This window comes from Squalius cephalus (genome assembly GCF_949319135.1).
Source record: "Squalius cephalus genome assembly, chromosome: 2".
Taxonomy (NCBI): domain Eukaryota; kingdom Metazoa; phylum Chordata; class Actinopteri; order Cypriniformes; family Leuciscidae; genus Squalius; species Squalius cephalus.
Window position 1 is genome coordinate 45,928,623 of NC_137123.1, and position 24,357 is coordinate 45,952,979.

At 39.3% G+C, this 24,357-nt stretch overlaps 1 protein-coding gene across 5 annotated transcripts; it reads left to right on the top strand.

Moving 5' to 3' along the window:
* Positions 1 to 619: 619 nt before the first annotated feature.
* On the top strand, positions 620 to 23,433 carry gpank1 (G patch domain and ankyrin repeats 1). Of its 5 annotated transcripts, none has more exons than XM_079859544.1 (5): positions 620 to 695; positions 1,177 to 1,423; positions 10,965 to 11,239; positions 12,049 to 12,164; positions 21,321 to 23,428. In XM_079859544.1, exons 2-5 carry the CDS (start codon positions 1,231 to 1,233, stop codon positions 21,769 to 21,771), a joined length of 1,035 nt encoding a protein of 344 aa, XP_079715670.1. In that variant the 5' UTR covers positions 620 to 695; positions 1,177 to 1,230; the 3' UTR covers positions 21,772 to 23,428. The 5 variants fall into 5 exon arrangements, with proteins under 5 accessions (XP_079715670.1, XP_079715668.1, XP_079715671.1 ...); XM_079859542.1 differs by having other exon boundaries at positions 1,169 to 1,423; positions 21,321 to 23,427; XM_079859545.1 differs by lacking the exon at positions 620 to 695 and adding an exon at positions 716 to 791.
* The last annotated feature ends 924 nt before the right edge of the window (positions 23,434 to 24,357 follow it).

The following is a 24,357-nucleotide window of genomic DNA, read 5'->3' on the forward strand; positions in this document are numbered from 1 at the left end:
CATATCTCAAAATAACTATTATTCACAATTTAAATAGTGATGGGCGTTTTCGAAACACTGCTTAGTGAAGCTTCGGAACCTTTGTGAATCTTTTGTTTCGAACCAGTGATTCGGAGCTCGTATCAAAATGCAAGAGTCACGTGATTTCAGTAAACGAGGCTTCATGACGTCATAACTGTTTAGAAATTTCAATGGTTCAATGATTAACCAAACCAGTGGACATTTTTGTTGACACATTTGTATAATACAAAGGAAGAATTGTTGTCTCTTATTGGCCTGATTTGCCAATCTCTCCATAAAAAAACAAACAAACAAGAACAATTTAGTAACAACAATTTAATAAAAATAACACATTTATACCGACATTTCATATTTAATGGTATTAGATTATTTGTTAATTGCATTTAATAGATTACACTTTCAATAAAACATTTGCAATTGCTTTGTAAAATGTTTTTCACTGAGTTTTCGATGCATTTACACAATTCTGACCAGCAGGCGTCACCAGCCTGTTTGGCGTTCAGAGAGCTTCAAAACAGTGAATCATTTTGCTATGGTTGTTTCGGTCATTGTTTCTCCCATCAGTTCTATGGTTTAAACCAAACACTTCATACTCCAGACCAGTTGGTGGCAACAGTTCACTTTGGTCGCCAATAAACATCACAACAAGAAGAGGAGCACAGTGTTTGTTTACCGTATGTAGGTTTTTTTTTTAATCGTTTGTTTTATTTTTCTGGATGTGCTCACACAGAGTGGGAATTATAGTCCCAAATTCACGCGCAATTAAAAGTGTATTGTTATTTCTTTCCTTTGATTTATGTTTTGTAATTATACAGATTGTGGCTGTGTAACTATTGTACATCTCTCTGATTTGTGGAATGCTAAATGGCACAGTGACTATAATTACACTATCAGTATCAAAGGATGTAAATCCATTTATTTAGAAAATAAGAACTCTGTGTTTACCCATTACTGATTTGTTCTAGTCTTGATCAAGCTTCTTTGATTTAATCATTTGCTGTTAATGAATTTATTTCAGAGATAATGTTTAGCTGCCCATATAAAGCAAGACATTTAACTGACCTAAGAATGAGAAGGCATTGAATATTTTAAAGCTTTTATTCTATTTAAATATTTTAAAGCTTTTTTTTTATTCTCTTGGTTTTAGTCTCAAAGACATGAGCAGCAGCCCCATCAGATATTTCCTCTTTAGCAGATACTGTGTTAAAGATGAGCAAACCAGTCTACTTTACCAGAGGTAAAGAGGAGGAAAATCTCTGGATAGAAAGAAAGAGAGAAGACAAGCAAACACTTTCTGGGGAGGAGGCCAGAGACTTCTACCAAACCCTGCTACAAGAGAGAGATGGAGAAAGGCCAAAAGAGGGAGAAGCAGCAACCATAAGGAGAGTGAGAAGAAGAGCAGGTAGAGATGAAGATAATACGCAGATTGAGAATTATGATCACAGCATCTAAAAAAATATTGTTTCATTTTGATTTTATTTCCTTCCCAGTTCTCCTGGTCACAACTCAGCTGAAGTTGGAATCCTTTTTTGCATGATTTAAAAGTATTGAAAGCGGTCAAATGAAAAATCTAGTTATCAGCTGGCACATTGTTACATTGATACAACTGATGATTGAAAGTAAAAATAATAGTGGTGTTATGAAAATATTCTGTAACACTTTTTTGCAAAAAAGCTGATAAATACATTACCATGACCACCAATATTTACACATTTATTATTTATAAAACTGATAAGAGTCAGCTTACCATATATTTTCCCCTAAATATGTTAGCACCTGCGGCAACCAGTTATGCTTTAAAGACACAGCACCAAAAAGCGGGAAATGGTCATGAAAAACTAAACTTTGACAGACCTAGTTTCCATAATTTATTCTGAATGTCTTTGCATTTTGGTAGGGTGGGAAAATGAAAGAAGGAAATAAAATCATAGGCCTAAACCATGGTATTGCTGTAATTGCTCTTGTTACTTCATAACTGTTAGAACATTCAAACTGAAATTTGGGCTTTGACTACAAGCATATATGTTTAAATTATGTCTTAAAGTATGATTCCATAAATAGATTGCACATTTTTTTTAAGTTGCACTGATATTTGTCACAAATGTATTTATATAATTATTGGCACAGTGTGGCTTCTACTAAACTGCCTTTTTCATAAAACTATAATCTATAGTAGGGGTGGGCGATATAGCCTCAAAATTATATCACGATATTTCAAGAATATTTGCGATAATGATATTTATGACGATATAAAAAAAAAATTTGACAATTTTTTTTATTACATTTATCTCACCTAAATGTTTGCTCACTCATTGTGTTTTTACAATTGGGTAATTTTGTATTTCAGAGTTTACACAACACAAGGAAGCTTGATTTCAATCTTTGAATTAAATTGAAAAAAGTAGCAAAACATATACAAAATAATAAAGATACAAATAAAGAGAAACGTTTTTGGGTAGGTCTAACACTATTCAGAAATACTACAGAAACTGAATAAGGTAATCAAATGTAAAATAACACTAGTCCTGACTAAATTAAATTAAAGGCTATTAGGCTAATTCTGATTCCTTACAATGAAAGCTATCTTTTGTTGTTTTGACGACAACATTAATGACAGACACATGGCTGCTGTCACTTTTAGAGCTAGTGCCCGGATCCATTACTGTTATACTGTCTGTCACACTGTCACGCACGTTTTATGGTTATTTCAGACATAACCGACTGTTTACGAATATACTAACCATGACCGGAATTTTTACACAATTTTGCGTGTTTTTTCCCCCGTTAAAGCAATATAATCCGCGAAATGGAACTTTTGTTACTCGCGAGCTGTTTGTGAGGCGGCTTTACTGTATGCACGCAGAGTAAACATCTCTCAGAGAGCGCGCGAGAGTACTGAATAGTTTAAAATCGCAAATGTTTAAACTGATAAGACTTAAAAAGAAGTGAAAATGATAAACTTTAGTTACGATGCAAGTGACAAAAGACAATTCCGTCATGTCCTGACTGCTAAACACAAGAGTGTGGTATCGACGCTTGACTTGTGCAACCCATTTTGAAAGCGAGAGAGAGAGAAGACGCGGCACCGCTGAAAACTCACGCGGTTGGTAAAATCAATATTTGCGGGGGAATTTCCCGCATTATAAGTGGTAGACCTGCGGGAATTATTAAAATACTATTGAAGTAGCTCCTTTTTAGGTACTAAATCGTCATTGGAGGCTGACTTGCTGCTCTCGCGCTCAGACAGGTGTTGTTATTGTGCGTGCTAAGGAACGTAATGCGCCATACGTCATTGCATCGCTATATCAGTGATATCGCGATATGACACTTTTTTATCATGTAAAAATTTATACCGGTATTATCGTGGACGGTATGATATGGCACACCCCTAATCTATAGACCTCTTTGCGCTCTTTGTTTTCTTACAGATCTTATAAATTAACCGCTTGTTTTAAAATCTTCTCAGTCAACTGACATTTTTTAAGACATCCGCTTTAAACATTATAATGCTCATGGTAACTTTTGTAAACTCTATAATAAGTAAATCCACTTCACCCGCTAATTACTCTTCTATTTCACTGTTCCAGACCGCCAGAGACGGTCAGTACATGGTGGAAGGAGTTGCGCCTCATGCATCACATCAAGAATCTCGTATTAATTCAGTTACTTGTGACTTTGACTTAATGGAAGCTATTTCAGTTCTGATTACGTCACGGTCGGTCTCTTTGTCATTCTCGCAAAGAGATCTTGCTCGAGTGTGCACAGCTCTTTGGTTGGCATTTGTTCCCTGTTATAGCTGTGTCTCCTGTTATAGCTGTGTCTCGAGAAAGCAAAACAACACTGGATTCGTCGTTGGTTTCGCTATTGGATTTATATTGTTTGTATGTTTTGGACCCATTAGTTATCCAGGGTCTTCACTTAGCGCCTGTTCCTGTCAGAGAAATTGAGGTGAGTGTTTGTATTAAAACTCATTGGCCGTAGATGCACTCACTGGTAAACCATGGCGTCAGTCATTGTGTGTGGTTACCGTGACAACCAATTATTGCACCTATCATTGCAGTGCCATATTCAGCTCTGTTAATTAACCCATTGGTTTACCAGGGTTTATTTTCTCAACGTTTAGGTGATATGGCTGCCTCATGTACCACATGTTCAGGTCCTATGGATCTTATGGATGCCCAATGTCCTGTCTGTCTAGGCATCAAGCATCTCAGGGAGGCCTTTGTTGATCCTTTCCCAGAATGTAATTTGATGCCTCTTGAGGTTAGGCAACAGACTGGCCTGAAGTTCAAAATTCATCAGCACCAGCCAGAGCCAAGGTTCAGACTGGTAGTAAGTGTTCAGCTAGCAAAACTGAAGGGCCTCCAAGGAAGAAACAGACCACATCTACGACACTATCCCACCAGGTGGCTGAACTATAATGCTGTGCAGGGCATTCAAGCTCTATTGGCAATGTAATTTCCTTCTGCCACTCTGAATGTAAATGAGGAAATGGGGGGGATCCGTATCTACCTCCTCATTGCCCAGGTTCAAACCAGCAGCTGAATGTTCCATGGAGGATCTGGGCACCTTGTCTTTAGCAGCATCGGATTCATTGCTCATGAGCAGGAGTGTTTTGCACCTTTAGAGGAGACTTCATCTTTACATTCTCCGTCTCAACACTCTCATAGTGATGAGGGCTCAGGTCTTCAAGGTGCTGATTCTTCAGTAGTGTTCTCGCTGCAGGACACAATCAAGATGGCCGTTGCTAGGCTGAACTTGGACACACCTCTTCCTGTGTTGGGTCCTTCAAACCTCTTGCTTATTAGTACTTATTTATGACTTATTAGTGCGTATTTAGAACACTGTCTCAGGGTTGAGTCGTGTGGGGTATTCAATGGCTCATCTGTTGCTGGTGACGCTTCTCAGCAGGCCTTTGGATCGATTGCCATCTCCAGTGGAAAGTCTATTGGGCTTATTACGCAGACCAGGTGTCAAGTGTGCTTTGCTCAGTCCAAGCTTTCAGTGGCATGCCGTAACAACCTTCGTCAGTTACCTCTAGCAGCAGAATCCCGATCTCAGCATATTGGGTGCAGTGTGAACCATCCTGCACTGACTGGACTGGACTGGGCTATTGTCTTCAGTTCCGTCACAGACCCCTAGTGAGCACCCAGGTCCATTCTACAGTGGTCCAGGACCTTTGTCAGTGCCCTTGCCCGATGGAGGTCCAAAACATTTGAAGGATCCGATAGAGCCAATAGATCCCCACATCCACCCCGGGGGATTCCACTCAAAATATTTTCTTATCTTTAAGAAAGATGGGAGCTTCATGCCCATCCTGGACCTCAAGAGCCTTGACCGTCTTCCTTTCTGCATGTTACAGACTGTAGATGCCTGGGAAGGACTTTGGCAACACCGAGGTATACGGGGCAGTTGGGACCCTCAGTTGGGGGCACCTCACATCAAACTCCTGGAGCTGTGGGCAGTACTCTTTACCCTGAGACATTTCAGGCAGGAACTCTCAGGGAGACACATTCTGGTAAGGACGGACAATACACAGTGGTATTTTTAAACAACCACCAGGGAGGCACGAGGTCCCTATACTGTCTCCAGTTGACGAGAGTGCTTCCATTGTGGGCAAACAAACACTTCCTGTCAGTCAGAGCAGCACACATTCCGGTTGCTGCAACAGTGTGGCAGACTCACTTTCCGTTCAAGGCCGAAACCAGGGGAGTAGTGTCTGCACAAGGAGGTTGTCCGGTCAATCTGGATAATTTATGGAACAGCAGCCGTGGACCTCTTGCCAGCAAGGCAACGACACATAGCCTCTTATGGTTTTCAATTGATTGCCCTATCAGTGTAGTCTTGGACTTTCTGCAGTACTTATTTGACACTCTCCAGCCACTCTTAAGGTGTTTGTGGCAGCCCTGTCAGCCCATTGAGATCCTATGGGGCAGGTGTCAATCAGTGCAAATAGGCTAGTGGTGGCTTTTCTTAAAGGAGCTATGCGGCTTAAGCTTAGTGTGTTCCCAGTGGGATTTGCAAGGGATTGCTGGACAGATGGAGAGTCCGCAGTGTCTCAGGTGGGGGCCAGAGAGCAATCAAGTTACACTTTGGCCAAACCCAGCTTTCCAGCCCAAGGTATTGTCATCTCAGTTCACAAATCAGCCTATTCAGCTGGAGGTGTTTAGAAAGGAGGACAAGGCTGTGGCTACTTCTTGGGCAGCATTACGTGGCGTGCCCCTCTCAGAGATATGTGTGACAGCCACATAGGAATCATCTTGCACGTTCACAAGGTTTCATATGCTTAATGTGGCTCCTATGCCTTTGATTGTCTCCCCTGTGTTGCCAGATAACGTTTAAGTTATTTTATCCTCGTGACTTGGCTGTATGGCTGTATTCATCTTCCTCCATGTACTGATCGTCTCTGGTGGTCTGCAACAGTGAAATAGAATGCTGGTTACTTGTGTAACCGTTGTTCTATGAATGGTGGAAGACTGCCGGAGTCTCTAGTCACTCTGATTGAGAATGACTAAGAGACCGACCGTAACATAGTCAGAACTCATATAGCATCCAACCTGTCATTGGTCATAGTCACGTGTGACTGAATTAATACGAGATTCTCGATGTGATGTGCAAGATGCAACTCCTTCCACCATGTACTGACCATCTCTGGTGGTCTTCCACCATTCATAGAACCAGCGTTCCAGAGCAATGCCATAGTAATATATAGAGCTACCGCAAAACTGGAAGTTTAAACACAAAATTTTAAATCAATCAATCAAATTTTATTTTTATAGCGCCTTACAACAGCCAAAAGGTAACAGTAAAAGCATCAATAGACAACAGAAAATAAAACACAAATATCAGTCAGAGTCAGAGGTTACATGTTAAAAGCTTGTCTGAACAGATGTGTTTTCAACTGCGATTTAAAAACACTCAACACGGTGATGCTTCGTAGGAGTGTTGGTAAAGCGTTCCACAGATTAGGGCCCTGGACGGCAAATGACCGGCCTCCAAACTTTTTATATTTGAATTTGGGAGTGACCAGAGAGGTGTGTTCAGAGGAAAGGAGAGTTCTGGGTGGTTGATAGACCATTACTAAATCGGCGAGGTAGATGGTTGTGGGCTTGTTTCTCTGGTGCATAAAGTCTAGGCTATACAGTAATTGTGCCCTTCAAAATCCTATACAGTATGAGTAGTCTTCATTAAGAAATTTAATCTTTGCATTCCTTCAGAGTTTAAAGGGGACATAACACACAGTTTCTGCCAATCTCATGTTAATCGTAAGTACCTATAGAGTAGTACTGCATCCTTCATATCTCCAAAGAGTCTTTAGTTTTATCAGTTTTATAAAAAACAGATACAGCTGTACTGCTTCTTTCCGAAAACAGTTGAGGTCTTGGACGCATGCCGTGCAGCACTGCAGACGACTTCCGTAACCCAAACGAAGCACGTTGATGGGCGTGCTCTTAAAGGGACACTCCACCCATTTGCATTAAGCTTTGCATTGTTAGAAACCCAGTCATACTATTGAATGGTCGTGCAACACTCTCTCATTTTCCCCTGAGACGGGAGAAATCCGTTATTTACCTTTTACACTTCCTCCTACAATGACGCAAAAATCGTCATTTTGCGTCATTGTAGGAGGAAGTGTAAGAGGGGGGGATTTCTGTTGAGACTACAAGCACTAGTTCCTCTTCTTTCCCAGGAGGCGGGACACGCTCACGCTACAGACCCATTACAGATCAGTGGGTGGGACTTTACTCTCTGAAACTGAAAGCAATATCCTCCATCTTGTTTGAAGCTAAGCTAACAGGCGCTGTGGAGACAGATGTAAAGTAATGACAATAGCGGAGGAGAGTGCTCAATATGATATAGAAGAAGAGGATTTCGGAAGTCTGATGCTTGAATCAGGTGTTTGTGGCTACCTTTACAAGCCGCATTATAGCGAAGAGCAGCCGAGGCAGAAGACCTGCCTGCCGCGGACGAGGAGCCCGGACTGGCTCGAGTTAGGGCGGACTGGTGGCGCCGGTGATCTCACTATGCAACTCATAGACTGTAAGATGCAACTACGAACACAGAGATAGAGTCCGTCTGCGGCAAAGAATTTCAACGATGACAATTTCTCCTGGACGAAATCTCTGAATCAGACGAGGACACGGACGTTTGTGTTGAGAACTATCCTAGTTTCGCACCGCATATGTTCTGACTGAACATCCAGGTACCATGCAATAATTCACCTTTTCGAAAGAAATACAAATGAGGAGTAATGCACTAATGAGTTCGCCAACTAACTAGACATTTTGTGTGAATGTGAAATGAATTTCAAGCTCTGGTGGTAGCTAGCCTTGTAGACGGAAGAGTGATTTCTCTTATAGGCAGATATGCCTTTCTGGATTAGTGGGAGTGGCTTGCGGAGCTGTGCAATGTGGTGCATTGTGGGAGTTGTTGTCTTTCATACAAATGCGTCCTGAAGTTATTTTTTGTCTTTCCTCGGTCACGAAGGCACCAAATTCAAAATTTATTTTACATTTCGACTACATATATGACCCACTTTAAATAAAAAACAATGTTCAAATGGGTGGAATTTGGGTGGAACGGCCTGGAACACACCAAGCCGACGGGCAGTTTTTGTGCGTCGGCCGACTAAATTTTCTCAGTGTGTTCCGCACGGTTCCGCTCCGTCGGTAAAAATTGGTCCTCGTCTGCTTTTTTTCGGGCGATTCGACATGTTGAATCGGCGTCGGGCCGTCGGTGAAAGAGGGAACTCTGGTTGGCTGTTCAGCTTAGTGAACGAGTTAGTGCACGAGTATAATAGCAAAACAGTGAGCAAAGAAGCCAAAACGGTACAGATAGAAGGCTGTTCTAATGTTACTTGAGTGTTCCTTGGCGAATATTTCAATATTAAAGGAACACTCCACTGTTTTTTGAAATAGGGCTTATTCACCGTCTTTCCTACATTTAGATAGGTGGGCAAACACATTTTTGTCTCAGTGCATGCATTGTTTTAGTTTGGAAGCGCCACAGCTAGCTTAGCTTAGCATAATGAATGGAATCCTTTGTTGCCAGCTAGCATGTCATGAGTAAAGGTGATAAAAAAAAAAAAAAAAAAATTACTTCTTGTGGCCTGCATATTCACAACGAGTACAAATAGCAATGCAGATTAAAGGAATAGTTCACTTTGAAATTAAATTTTGGTATGTTTTAGCTTACCTCAAGGGCATCCAAGATGTAGGTGTCTTTTTTTCCGCAATAGTTTCAATTTTGATATTTTTAGGTCAAACCGTTCTTGTCTGTCAGTCATTTAATGCAGGTGTGTGGTCACTGTCTCAAAGAGCATGCACAGAGTCCAAATTAAAACAATTCCCCATCGTCCAAATTAAACAATTCCCCATCGTAAGTACACATTGATGGCCTAAGACACGAAACGAGCGGTTTGTGTGAGAAAACGAACAGTATTTATATAGTTTTTACTTCTTATACACAGCCACGTCCAAGTGATCTGAGGGCGCGTGCGCATCCTGGTGTGTGACGTGTACGCAGACTGGTGCATAGATATATACACTAGATGTCACCTTAAAGACATTCGTTCCAATGAACTGCCGTAGACAAGGCGACATCTAGTGTATATATCTATGCACCAGTCTGCGTACACGTCACACACCAGGATGCGCGCGTGCCCTCAGATCACTTGGACGTGGCTGTGTATAAGAGGTAAAAACGATATAAATACTGTTCGTTTTCTCACACAAACCGTTTCGTGTCTTAGGCCATCAATGTGTACTTACGATGGGGAATTGTTTAATTTGGACGATGGGGAATTGTTTTAATTTGGACTCTGTGCATGCTCTTTGAGACAGTGACCACAGACCTGCATTAAATCACTGACAGACAAGAACGGTTTGACCTAAAAATATCAAAATTGAAACTACTGCGGAAAAAAAGACACCTACATCTTGGATGCCCTTGAGGTAAGCTAAAACATACCAAAATTTAATTTCAAAGTGAACTATCCCTTTAAGACTAGGCAATTTCCTAGGCAGATATTGACTATATTGACTATGGACTATATTGGGGGGAAGCAGAGGCGAATCACTGCTACTTGGGCGCAGAGATATCACACTCACCACCAGTTCGTGTTGACTCTCATCCTCACGTCTCAGGCTGTTGAGCGATCGCAACCTCCTCCTCCTGTCATTCTATTTCCAAAGCATGCAGCTCTTCTTCTGAAAACTCTGGTTAATAGAGGTATGGTTCTGGCTCTTGACTGTCTGAGAAGTCACCCTCCTCGTCTCTCACAAAATCTGCCATGTTCATCGCCATTCATTATGTCTACTGTAGGAAGAATAGCCGGCTACTATTCACGCTGGTATGTTGACGGAAGTTGGGGGATTTCAGGTGTTGTGTGATATCTTTGCGCCCAAGTAGCAGTGCTTCGCCTGTGCTTCCCCCCAATATAGTCCCAAGTCAATATCTGCCTAGGAAATCGCCTAGTCTTAATCTGCATTGCTATTTGTACTCATTGTGAATACGCAGGCCACAAGAAGTAATTCATTTTTTTTTTTTTATCACTTTTACTCATGACATGCTAGCTGGCAACAAATGATTCCATTCATTATGCTAAGCTAAGCTATCGGCGACATGAGATGTGTGCGTGCGCTTTTCCAGGAAAAGTGCCCATACAAGGAATTCCGCCCTTCATACAGGGCTATACTCAGGAAAAAAACTTTACGAAACTTATACGAACCCTGATGGAGTGTATTTTGGCACAGAATAATGTTCAACTCGTATTTTAACATTTTGGCCATGTTTAGCTGGAAAATCCAACTATTTAACAGTGTAAATAAGTCAGTATGCATGAAATAGCATTAGACATCCCCTTTAATTTATAATAGTTGTAGCTGTTTAAGACACATTATTCTACAGTTTTATCATGATAACCCATTATCTTTTGACATGAGGACCCAGTCGAAGAAGAAGAGAAGCACAAAGACAAGAAGCTTCTAATGTCCAACCGGTCAGGACCTCAGAGCGTGATGGACACAAACTTCTCCGATATGCCCAGGAGGGCAACATTCGGGCCTTGAAAGACCTCTTGCGGTGTGGCTGTGATGTCAACTTCCGTGATGATTTTTACTGGACGGGTGTGATGTGTGCAAGTAAGGCAGGAAAAACAGAGGCTGTTCGGTTGCTTCTTCAACACGGCGCTGCTTGGGTGGGAGTAGTGGACAAACAGGTGCATAACATTCAATTATGAAAAAATCTCTCTGCCAAATCTCTCTTTTCATTAAAGGAAAAAACTAATCAAATTAGCGTATCACAGACTTTTATAACACTACCAGTACTTTTAAGGCCCATTCAAGGACAATTAATACAGATAACTAAGTATAATTGCGGTAACTATTCAAATTCTATGACAAAAGAACTTTTCAGAACTTTTTTTTCGTCTAATGAACTACAAAAGCATTGACAGCTAATCAGAATCATTAAAGAGCTTGAGCATTTAAAACAGCAGATGACATAACCTTTACTATCATTTATGTACTAATGTAATTTTTATTATTATTTTCAATTACCTGTTGTTTTTATATTTTAAGATTTAATTTTAGTTAACTTTTTAGTAATTGTATGAGCTTTAGTCATTATTATTATTATTATTATTATTATTATTATTTATTTACAATTAGTAATTTTAGTGCTTATTTTAGTTTGTTTTTCATCTAGTATTTATATTTTGTTTTATTTCATCTTTATTTCAGTTAAAATATTTTAAATAGTTTTAGTTTTATTTGCTGTGAAACATTTACACAATACATTGTTATTCATAAAATTACTTAAAAAATAGTTATATGTCTGTAAGCTAAACTAATTAAGTTAACCTATATGATCCCTAATGGAAGTAGTCCTGCTACTTCAAACACAAAATCCTGAAACACTATTGATGTAATATTTTGCAAATCATTTCCTAAACATTATCTCTGGTTATGTCTTGTTTTGTCTCATTCCTTCTAGTTTTATCTCCTTCCTTTTTTCTTTCTCTCTCAGGGCAGAGATGCTCGGGATCTGGCCCTGCAGGCAGGTCATCAGGATGTAGTGAGAGACCTGGAGCAGTTTAGCATGTCAGAGACTACAAACACACCTACTACAAACAATGCAGACAGGTTAGATGGTTTACAGTTATAACTTAGTGTCCAGATGTCCAAACACAACAGAAATTCACACTTAAAGGTAGGGTAGGTAGGAATTTTATAAAAAACTTTTTTCCAAATTTGTTTAAACTTTCTATACATATCATTACATAATTAAAATGTAAGTACTCTGAAAAAAAGAGTATAAAAATCGAGTGACTCTAGACCAGGGGTGCCCAACCCTGCTCCTGCCGATCGACTGTCCAGCACAGTTTATCTCCAACCCTAATCAAACACACCTGAAGCATCCAATTAACGTCTTCAGGATCGCTTGCAAATTAAAGGCAGGTGTGTTTGATTAGGGTTGGAGATGAACTGTGCAGGACAGTCGATCGGCAGGAGCAGGGTTAGCCAACCCTGCTCTAGACCGTTTAATCTGCATTAAACACAGCTCATTATTTCCATTCGGGACGAAACAAAGGATTGGCTTAGGCGACTGTCACTCTCTCGCAACCATGGCAACCACCCTTTTGCCACACAGGATCTGCCCACTTGCGCGAACCCGTTTGATTTGAGGAATTCAACAGGCACGGAACCTAGGAATAGCAAAACAATGGCAGAGAAAGAGCACATCAAAATTCACATTACCGGCATATGCAGTTAGCGAAGGCAAACAAGGCAAAAAAGGAAGACAGTACTAGAAAAGGTAATGAACAAAAAGTCTTTGGATAAACAAAGAAATAAAACGCGTGTCAATATCCTCAGACCCAAGTTGCACGGCCTCTTGCACGACCTCCTCTGCTTCGCCCTCGACCCCGGACCTGTCCTCGAGCTGACGATGCGGTACTTGTCTCTGGAGTGTAGTCCTCATCAGAGTCAACAATGTTTTCATCATGGAAACTCTTACATGCAGAACACCATATATGTTATGAATCTTACACGAAATTCATCTTCATCACAGTGTAACTAATGGAAATGGAAAAACGTGTATCAATGCAACCTGTTTTTAGCTTTGCCGTATAGATATAACTAGCTCGTTAGCGAATAAAAAAAAAATATTTTAAACTTTACCAATATCAATATGCTAGCTTGATAGTGAGTACTAAAATACATCTTATTTGTTTATATTCATAATGATAAAGTTAGATTTTTTTATTACATGTGATTCTGACATGATGTCACTACATGCACTGTGCTCCTTCCTCTCCGCTCGTCTCAGGTAAATAATGCGTCCTCCAGCTCAGCGGTCGGAGTCGCGCGTTCATGTGTTTTGGGGGCGTGGCTTTGGAAGGAGCCCAGAAGGGAGGGGGTGGAGTGAATGGAAATAATGAGCTGTCTTTAAAACAGTCGTGAGAGGTCTACAGACACTCGATTTTTATACTTTCTTTTTCAGAGTACTTACATTTTAATTATGTATTGATATATAAATAAAGTTTAAACAAATTTGGAAAAGAAGTTTTTTAGACAATTCCTACCTACCCTACCTTTAAAGTGTAAGTTGCAGGTTAACCACCACAGCCAATTAATGTGTAAATTAAAGTGCTCTATATGTATATATTTAATTATTTCTGTCTTAAAATGCGTTAAAATAACATTTATTGGGGTTTCTTCAAAGGTAGCGTGTTTTTTCAGTTACTGGGTGATGACGTCACAAGAGGAACTCGCAACCCATCTGCTAGATTCTTACTGTATTATGGCTATTTGGAGAACGACTGAGGATGTGGGAAACCATCAAATTCTTTATGGACCACAGCCCTACAATTTTTAACCGGTCAGGCATGAGAGAGGGCACTCAGGGCAGCCATGGCACTCAAAGAGTTATTAATGCTTGGTGTGAGGAGTATTAGTGGAGGGTTGGCCAGGTGTCCTGGTGAGTAGCGTTAGCTACGTTAGAGCTAGTCTAGCCTGGTGCAAACTTAACCCGGATAATATAACGGAACAAGCAAGTCTTTTCAAAATATTGCCGTCATGTAGAATAGCAAGGAGGGACAACGACTGAAGACATTATTTACTTACAGTAAGTCAGTCCAAATCAGAGCTGCAAGCCTGCAACGTTAGAGATGCACACACTGCACAGGCGCAATCGCTAGTCTCATCGACGCCTCAAACGTCATGTAATACCCTTCCTCAATCCACGCGTTATCAATTTCTCACGATTTAATTAGCGATGTTTATTGTCAGAAAAGAAAAAGACACATCACTGTGTTTGTGTGGGCTATGCCAGTTGAATCAGCAGTGGAGAGTGTGTGCTGCCGTGAGGTGAACGCGTTTTGGAGTTTAGTGGAACAGCCTGCGACCGGCTGATCTGACGTGCCTGAACCCGTTTGTTTTGCGAATAGCGTATTCTCATTTCAGGCAGGATCACGGTCCCCTTGAAGTCAGCACACACGAGTATGTTTACAATGGAGTTATTTTATCCATAATTTTTTTTATCAAATAAAACATACAACCAACTTTTCTGAAGTTATGTAAGGCGAATATAGCTGCTAGCGTACGGTAACTCTACTAGTGAGTTCCTCTTATGACGTCACGCCCTATCTAGTGGAAGGGCGCGGGAGCGGTTAAAACCACTGTTAAAAGTGCCAACTTTTCATATTATATCAGCATTTTGGTATAAAAAACAATGGTGGGCGGTTCTTATCTTTATGTTTAATAAACACATTGCATTACTTCGTGAAAAATTTAACCTGCAACTTACACTTTAAAGGATAATTCCTTAAAGTGGTGTTCGTTGATGATTAAAAACAAATATATCGGTGCAATGTATGATTTCAATCCGTGTTATTTGCTATAGTGGAAATATTTTTTCAGATACCTCACAACCGTGTATAAACTTCCGCTCGATATTTGAGTCTGAAGGGCCGTACACACCGGGACGAATATCGGCACGCGTTATTCGCCAGCATTTTTCAACACGTTTTTTGTGTTCACACCCAAGCGATTTTCGCTGAAGATGAGCCGAGTGAACATGCAAATTCGTTCCCTGACATTAGATGGCGCTTAATGTAAAACAGAAATACCCCGGTACACAAGGTAGCGCTGCGCAATTTTACGCTTCTGACACTCGCTTGTCACTCAGAAGAAGAGAGCAAGTCATGTTGCATTTGTCATATAGTTCTTTATGTTCCGACACCAACGAGACCAGCAGCTCTACATTCATCTTGCCTTGCATCTTCCTCGTCTTATTTCTTCCCGGCAGTGTAGACGCTACTTGGCGTATATCTTCTTCGCCGTTACGTATGTGTGCTCGGCAAGACCGTTTTGTGTATAAGCGCCCCCAAGTTGTGTTTTACTGTAACTTCAGAAGCTCCAGACACGTGAGCAAAAGCGCCAATCTCATTGGTCGGATAGTTTTTGACGCGGTGCGTCAAACCAAAAAAACGAACCCGAGGCGTTTTTTTTAAAAATGCCGCTTTTACGCGTGGCGTTTTTCGCGTCAGTGTGCCCACTCACATTGGCGCCCTTTGTTTAGTCACGAGGCGTTAAATGTCTGCGAATATCGCACGCGAAATTCGTCCCGGTGTGAACAGGCCTTGAAGCATCTTTTCCGTTTCCGGTAGTGCAGTAATATCAACGAGCAATGAGTCCAACAGAAATCAATGGGATTTTACAAAATGGCAAATAAAACACGACAGAAACTGTATTTCGCTACGCTACTTGTTTTGGAACATCAACGTCACTAACCACTCGGTGAGTTACACAGTTTTGAAAACGAACGTTAAGGGTTCAAATGAAAAAGAAGGTTCTCTGCGCTTCTGCAATCCACAACAATCCGGTGCAACCAGGGCAGGACAAAACAAAGCAGAAAAAAAGAAATCGCCAGTGCAGCACTCGCGATCGTTACTCATAAATAATAACATTTCGCTCTGTTCGTGCCTTCTGCTGCAAACTCGTTTTGGAGGATTAGCCTACATGGTGTTAAACAAGAATACACTTTAAAACCTTACAAATACCTTATTTAATCGTTTAACCATTTTGTAATATTTGGTTTATTTACCGTGAGACACAAAAGGCGTTTTCTCCTATAGACCCATAATACACTAAAACACAACATAAATTCACAAAATACATCAATTTTATTAGCTTGATGTAATCCAAATCTTTAGAATCCATACGTTGTTTGCAAGAAACAGATCCAAATTCAGCCCTTTATCCAGTGATCTTCATCTCCACTTCTCAGCAGAGACCGTAAACGTCAATCCCGCGCTCATGGTGAATTCAAATTCAAAAATTGCGCCCGAAGCGTTACGACATGTTTTACGGCAGTGATATCAAACGCTCATTGGCTCTCGCATGCTTCGTCACCGATTGCGACATGCCGTGTTTAAGTTGGTGTACTAGATCTGAAATGGAGAAGCGCGCGCGCGCGCCTTCACAGAGTGAACAACGAACCGAAACCGGATTAACATTTTCATGGATTAATAACTTAAATTCTGCTCTGTAACGTTACCTCATACAAAACTATTATATACTGCCAGAGAGGACTGCGACACATCGTCATGTGAACGACTTTTGGTACCGGTTTTCTCAATAAATATATGATTATGATTATACGTGTCTGTCTGTTGTTTTTCTTTATAATTGTAACTTTAGCCTAACGTTACGTAGTTTTAAGAAATTGTTAGGTTTAGGGGTAGGGGTAGGATTAGTGGCTCAAACTATAGGCTTGTTCGGCTTCATGCAGCTCTGCGCAGACCGATCGGTAGCTGACTTGAAGCAGTGCATGCCGGTTAGAAATTTTGTCCGACTTGATCCAGCGCCGCCGCCACGTGACTGTGACGTATGCCATCAAAGTACCGCAAGAGTGATTCGAGAGTAGCCGGAGAACTCAGCCAGCGCAGCTTCTCAAGAGTGGCTGCACTGGGCTGCACGAGGGCTGATGACGACACAGCTGTTCCACGATTGGCCGGATTCACTGCATGACAACGATCACGTGTGTTTCGTGTTTATCCGAACACCTTTAGTTCCTCTAACGCTCACAAATCAGTTTTTTATAACAGTAAACACTCTTTTCATGTAGTTGCGATGTTATATTGTGTCATGTTTATCAAATTAAAACTGATTAAAAAAAGTAGACTCCACTTCATTGATAGTAGCTTATATTGAACTTTATTCTTGTTCAAACAGACGCTGTATGAAGCAGTAGCCTTCATAAAGTATTGAATGAAAATGTCTCTGAAACATCTGTGCATTATTAGGCAAATATTGCATTTATTTCACTTCAGCTGTGGTAAAGTATGCAAACACCACGTGAGCGGTCACCACGGGAACCAGAAAGTGTCCGACTTCACGTCTCCGTTTGCAGCTCCTCCCCGCCTGCACGCGGCTACTCTCGCTGATTGGTTACATCCAGCCGCAGCCGATGTCGAACACACCTTATATTTTAATGCTATATTGTTAATAAAACAGCCATTTCCCTACACATATCTGTCCATTACTTTTTATCCTTTTAATATTGTCTATAAAATGGGTATGTTTAGGTGTGGGAGTAGTGTTAAGGGATCTTACATTTATAATCTATAAAATGGTAAAAGGGAAATTATACAGATATCTTTATGATATGAAATATTCGTAAATAGTTTACGTTTTTTAGCTGTAAAAACGTAATAATGTTACGTTTAAACGTTGCAGATACGTCCATATTATACGTTTCAGCATCTATCCAAACGTACAAAAAAGTAAGTTTTCTATCTTTGAAAATTACGTATTAGCCTAATCGTATTAACAATGAGACCAGGCTGGAAAAATTGATACCACTTAGCGCCTCTATTGGAAGTTTCACAGGGAAACGTACCTGGAGGTACGTATTTCAGGTTTTGCAAAAATGTAGGCAGAGTAACGTATTTCCAATGAGCCTGGGTTGGGATGGTCACTTAGTAAAAAAGCCTTTTCTTTATCGGTAATCCAGCCTTTTTTGTGAGATGTATCAATAAATTCATCAATCATATTTTTTGTGCTGGAAGTAGGATTGTGAAGGAGGGGCTGATAATGTTTTTCATCATTTAGTAATTTAAATATACCACAATCATAGTTCTTTAAGCCCATAACCACAACAGCGCCCCCCTTGTCGGCTGGGTGAATAATAATGTCATGTCTTGATTCCAAAGAGCGTAGCACATCCAGTTCACTTTTTTTCCATGTTTTTATTTGTAGAAGGACATGGCCTACACGGTGAACGTTAAGGGTTGTTTTAAGGACATGTGTGTGCATGCCCGTAGCCAGCCACTCTGAAGCGGTCAAAGGCGATTCTAAACGAGTCAAAAAGTCGAGATAGGACCCATCGTCAAAATTTCTGTGTCCACCACTCTAGTTCATCCAAAACAAACCAGAAAAGAGACTCAAAGTGCTAAATACCGGAATTATCCTTTAAATATAGCAGTTAACATTATCATTTACATGCATGTTCTTAACCCGATTTTGCATAAAGGTACATAAAAGGTACATAAATCTCACTCTCACTGTGTGTGCGCTCTCACATAAAAACAGCACGCATACAATAAAGTACGTCATAGAAGTTATCTTAAAGGCACATCAACATTCATGTCATGAACACTACTTAATACTAGGTGGCCGTTACAGCATCACTCGCCCGTAAGTGTCTCTTCATATCTGTAAATAGTAAAAAGCTGCTCTGGCTACTTTGACATGCATGTATGGTGTGGGAGTGGCATAGGTTACTTGTCACAACAAGCGACAAGTTTGCTTGTTTGATGGTGCACGCTAAATCTCGAACCTCTGGGGAATCACCCGTTTAAGAAAACGAACAGAGGAGAGTCTGCTGGCAAAAAGAGAATGCAACTGAGCTCGTAATAAGAGAATCAACATTGGCTTGGCTTTTATCTATTAATGAGTATATAGCCACTGTAAAGTCTTCAGCTAGTCAGCTTGAGATCCTTTCCATCTAAGCTGGTTTTTATCTCTTAAGCCTAGTAGTGAATGTTTTAAGAGCAGTAGGATAACCATATTCATCCGCACAAGAACAAGAACAGCCGAAGCACAACAAAAACAATGTTCTTTGTTTGTCAAAATTTAAATGGTGTATAAGCCGACAATGCATGTGGTCATATTGTGACATAGGTAAACTTTGCCCCGCTGTCGGTCAGAAATCTTGTATGACTAAAACTACTACTTTTCAGGAAATTGAAAAACACTATTCTTTAAATAATTAAAAACTGTGTTGTCAAAGCTGATATTGTGGCTTTTATATGATTATATACTTGCATTTGACTAAGATCAAGCTCAGTTAAGTTACAAAGTTTTTGACCAGCGAATGTCATGTTTTTGTCCGTCATTAGAACGGCCGCATCTGAGGCAATAAGTGCATCGCATTGTGTTTTCATCAAGTTGCAGGTTATAAAGTTTACTGTTGTTATGTGTGCGCAGAGTCATTTGGCCAAAATCTCATGTTATAAAAGATGAAGTGCTATGCACAGGCTTTTTATTGTTTCTTGAGTAAAGAAAATGTTGTACTTATTTAAAAAACAACCAGTTATTTATTTATTCTTGCACTGCAAAGAACCAGAGACAGCGCAAACTGCATGCAGCACTTCTTTGATGATAGAGGAGGGGTGTACCTTAAGTTTGAAAAGCCAATGGAGTTACAAGGTTTAGTCACAAGCTCTTTTTAATAATTTTCATTTGTTAAAAATGTGCAAACCCCATAGATAGACGTAAAGGGTGACCAATAGTAATACATTTATGAAAGAAAAAAAAAAGATGCAATATGGTGATACGGGTTTTCTGCCCAACATTGACGATATTTTAAATTTTATTAATTTCTAAAGTAATTGACTTACAAAGTTTTAACATTAGAGTGAAATAATTAATAATAATAAAAAATATATTCTCCTCGTTGTAATAATACAAAATACTGCTTATTTATTTAACATAAAACCTTACATAACAATTGGAATACTCAGTCACTTCCAGGGAATAAGTCTTGTAAACACAATTTACTTGCATTGGCGTTAATTGGTTTGCATGTAAACCAGGACAATGGTTTAATTAAAGCTACACTGTGTAACTTTTTTAGTTGATTCTTAGCAAAAAACACTTAGTTCTTTCAAAAATATATGTGCTCATTAATGTATATTTACTTCTTTCAAGTAATAAAGTATTCTCTTAAGTTTATAATCTGCCACTGAAAGTGCATACAGGTGAGGGGTTCGAATGCCGGTCGCCATGTTGCCCCTCCATCTTGAAACTACATTAGCCAAAGAGGGACATGCCTGTAAATTCAAGCTTCGCCTTTTGCGTTTTTCACTCAGTGACACCGTGACGAATGCGAGGGGGAGATTACTCGCGAGCTCGCGAGTGCCGGCAGATTTGAAAGATAGTGTGGTGTGTGTGTGTGTGTGTGTGTGTGTGTGTGTGTGTGTGTGTGTGCGTGCGTGCGTGCGTACTCACATTTGAACGAGAGAATTAAAACGTCAACGCGACAGACAAATCAGCAAGACCATAGTCAATATTGGAGTAACTTTTCCCAGATGGAAAGAGCTCATGAGGAGAAAAGATTTTAAAACGGACGCCGAGGTTGCCTGCTTTCTTCTCGACAGGTAATTCAGCCTGTTGTAATTCATTTGTGTAAATTCGAAGTTTTATAGTTGCTTGTCTAACCATAGCATGGTTGTGCATAACGCCAGAACGACCTCTAGTATAACTTCATCCTCGCGTCAATGGTGAAAAAGTATTGTTTACCTTGTAACATAAATCTGTGCTGCGACGGATCACAGGTAATGAATAGTTTTAAAGGCGCAATTTTTTAAGCTATATATAAAAAATGTATTATTGTCATGGACGATGTGATAACTGGAAGCCATGTTAATCTTGGAATAATACGGCCACCGTAGGAGTTAAAACGCCCTCGGAATTGAGAGGAACAGAAACTAATATTCACTGGGTAGTCATATACAATTTCACCGCTAGATGGGGGTAAAAATCACACAGTGTAGCTTTAAAGAAAAGAATAGATTTTTAGGAGCTATCAGCATATCAATGTGATTGTACAGTAAACATGCTCAATGCTGTGCTTTTTTATTTTCTTTTGTATTTCCCATGTATAACACAGGTATTTGACATGATGTTCCATTATGTTTATTTAAAGTTTTCACTAAAATGCTGTTACATTTAATAAGTCTAAGTTTTTTTATATACCTATTTATACTTATGTGTGTGTGTCTGTTTCCACAGTGTTCATTCTCAGTGGTGCAATGTGTGTGCTGTTGATTACACAGACAACACTGAAGCACACAACAGGTCCACAATGCATCAGTTCAGTGAGCTCCGCCCCCCAGCCACCCCTCAATACTGTCTGCCCTCTTCCAGCACTAGCTATAAAATGATGCTTCGCTTGGGGTGGGACCCCTCCTCTGGTCTTGGACCTGTCCACTCTGGCCGCAAAAATCCAGTAAGCACAGTACTAAAAAGAGATCAGGCGGGACTGGGATATGGTGTGACCCCACAGCCTAAAGTCACTCACTTCAAGGCCAAAGATCCTCAGGCAGTGCAACACAAACATAAAGAAAAAAGACTGAGACAGGAGAGAGAAACAACCCTCAGTGCCAAACAACTTGAGAGGAAAGAAGAGAGAGAAAAGAGATGGGAGAGAAACTACCGTTCTTCATTTAACTTTGACTTCTGAACTACCATGCTCTTGTGCGGAATTTCATTACACAAACATTTTTATTTTTCAGTGAAATTCAGTGGTCTTTTTACTTTTCTGCTGTAACTGAAACTTGATCTGTTGAACAAACTGTAGTTTTGGCAGTAACAAATTTTATTCAGCCTACATGGAACACTAGAAATGGAAAAAGAGTAGAAATGTTTACAGAGGACAAAACGGTTGTCTGACAATAAACATGAACTGGATGACACTTTATGAAAAATTTTTTGTCAACAAATTATAATTACATAATTAGATTAGAAAACATGAATAAACAAGCATTGTTTTTTTTGTATTTAATGCAATCAATTTCAAATTTTGAATTGTCATATTTTGTATTCAGTTTTAATGCATTCATAATGTATATATGTATATAAAAGTATAGTTTCAAATCCAGATGTATGTACTTGCTCATGACACTCCTCACACATTAGCTGAGTTTCCTAACTTCTCTTTTTTCATTATAGTAAAACTAGGTGATTATAGGAATGTTTAAGCTACAAAAAGGACAAGAAGTTCCATAAAATTAGTTGTTGACATGCGCAATCATACACTATGGAAGCCTGTTTCCGCCACAGATGAGTAAAAAAACATGATTTTTTAAGTCATAATGAGAAATGTTCTCATTATTATGACTTAGTATCTCGTTATATTGAGAAAGTTTTTCATAATAATGACTTCATTTTTCATTATTATGACATTCTAAGTCATGATTATGAGAAAGTTTCTCATTATTATAATATAACTTTCTTGTAATAATGAGAATGAGAAACTTTCTCATATTAATTATTTATTTTCTCATACTTCTACGCATGCGCAAAGCAGCGGAGCAGAAGGGAGTGGCAGACGGGTGATCTGCTTATGGATTTAAGCCCTTTACCCTGATTTTACTCTGTTAACTCCTTTGCTGGCATGTGTGCATGTCTCTTTATGCTTTGATTTCAAATCAATCTAATTTCAAATCAGTTTTTTATCTCGTGTAAAAGCATTTTTTTATTTATTTTTTTTACATGGTGGATTTTAACATTATGCAGTTTTCATTTTTTGTGTATAGTTGTTGCATGTACATGCACTCAATGAACGTTTTAGGTTTACACTAGATATGAACATTTGACTGGTAATCCTCCATATTATTGTTATTACTCTTATATTTCCTTCTATATACTATTATAGTATTGGAAATGTTTGTCCTTGTGCTGCCCTCAAATGCACTTAGAAAACTTCTACTTAAGAGTTGGTCGGTTGTATTACAATTTCGCATGTCAGAAAGACAGTGCGTGCATTATTATTATGCAAGTTGATATTCTGATAATATTTTTTATCCAAGCACATTTTACCAATTCCAAACCACATAACTCTTAATAACTACTAATTATTTTGTATTTAATCATTTATAAGTGATATATAATTAAGGAAGGCTGGATGTGAAAAATGCTTTATATTCGGGTGTGCATAAGCAGGTTTTCTTTTACAGGTAAAATGGGCCAAAAAACTTCACACACTGAAAAGTAAAAAATCCTGCAAATATGACCTACACTTAATAAGAATCACAAGCTAAAGTGTCGTGAAATACATGAAGACTGTTTTTTATAGGCTTAATAGACAGATAGGTTGAGAGTAGGGTTGCCAACAGAAAAGGAAAATAAGGGACATTCAAAGTATTTGTACTGTTTCATACAGTGTATGTCATTTCAGTGTCTGCAGTTATGTGTATAAAAGGTTCTCAGACATAAACACAATTTTTCTTAACCCATTATTTAAAATGTAATTTTTAAAATAATTTTAATGTCATACAAAAAAAAAAAAAAGAGAGTCACATTACACACAAATCATCATTCATAATAATAGCATTTATCTGAAATAGAAAGCTTTTGTAACATTAAAGTTCAAACGTTTGGGGTCAGTAAGATTTATTTATTTATTTGTTTTTTGGAAATAAATTAAAGTAATAGCCTAGCCTACTTTTATTCAGCAAGGATACATTAATGGGATGGTTCGGAGTAAAATCAACCTGGTTCTTTGCACCATGACCTCGAGCAAAACACCCCCCAGAGGCCTTTTTTCCCTTGGTTGAACATTATTAAAGTACACTACACACATACACACATACACAGCCATCCAATGTACAGGTACATTGGAATTCTTGTGCGTGTCTCAGAGTCAGGTTCTAAATTAAAAAGAATATATGCATATATATACACATATACATACACATACACATACATACACACATACATACATATATATATATATATATAATCATCCCCATATACTGATTGGCTTCATCACTCTGTCTCCTCTCTACCAATAAGCTGGTGTGTGGTGGGCATTCTGGCGCAGTATGGCTGCCGTCGCATCATCCAGGTGGATGCTGCACATTGGTGGTGGTTGAGGAGATTCCCCCTTCCATGTAAAGCGTTTTGCGTACCCAGAAAAGTATATATATAAATGTAATATAAATATAAATGTAATGTTACGCTATATAAATGTAACAAATTATTATTATTATTATTATTATCAGAGCCGGACAGTAACTGAGTACATTTACTTGAGTACAGTACTTAA

Excerpts from the sequence above, each read along its gene's own strand:
- gpank1 (XM_079859544.1), top strand. The coding sequence starts at position 1,231 with ATGAGCAAACCAGTCTACTTTACCAGAGGTAAAGAGGAGGAAAATCTC. Across the intron at positions 1,424-10,964 it reads GAGAGTGAGAAGAAGAGCAG|GACCCAGTCGAAGAAGAAGA; the intron begins GTAGAGATGAAG and ends TTTTGACATGAG. Across the intron at positions 11,240-12,048 it reads TGGGAGTAGTGGACAAACAG|GGCAGAGATGCTCGGGATCT; the intron begins GTGCATAACATT and ends TTTCTCTCTCAG.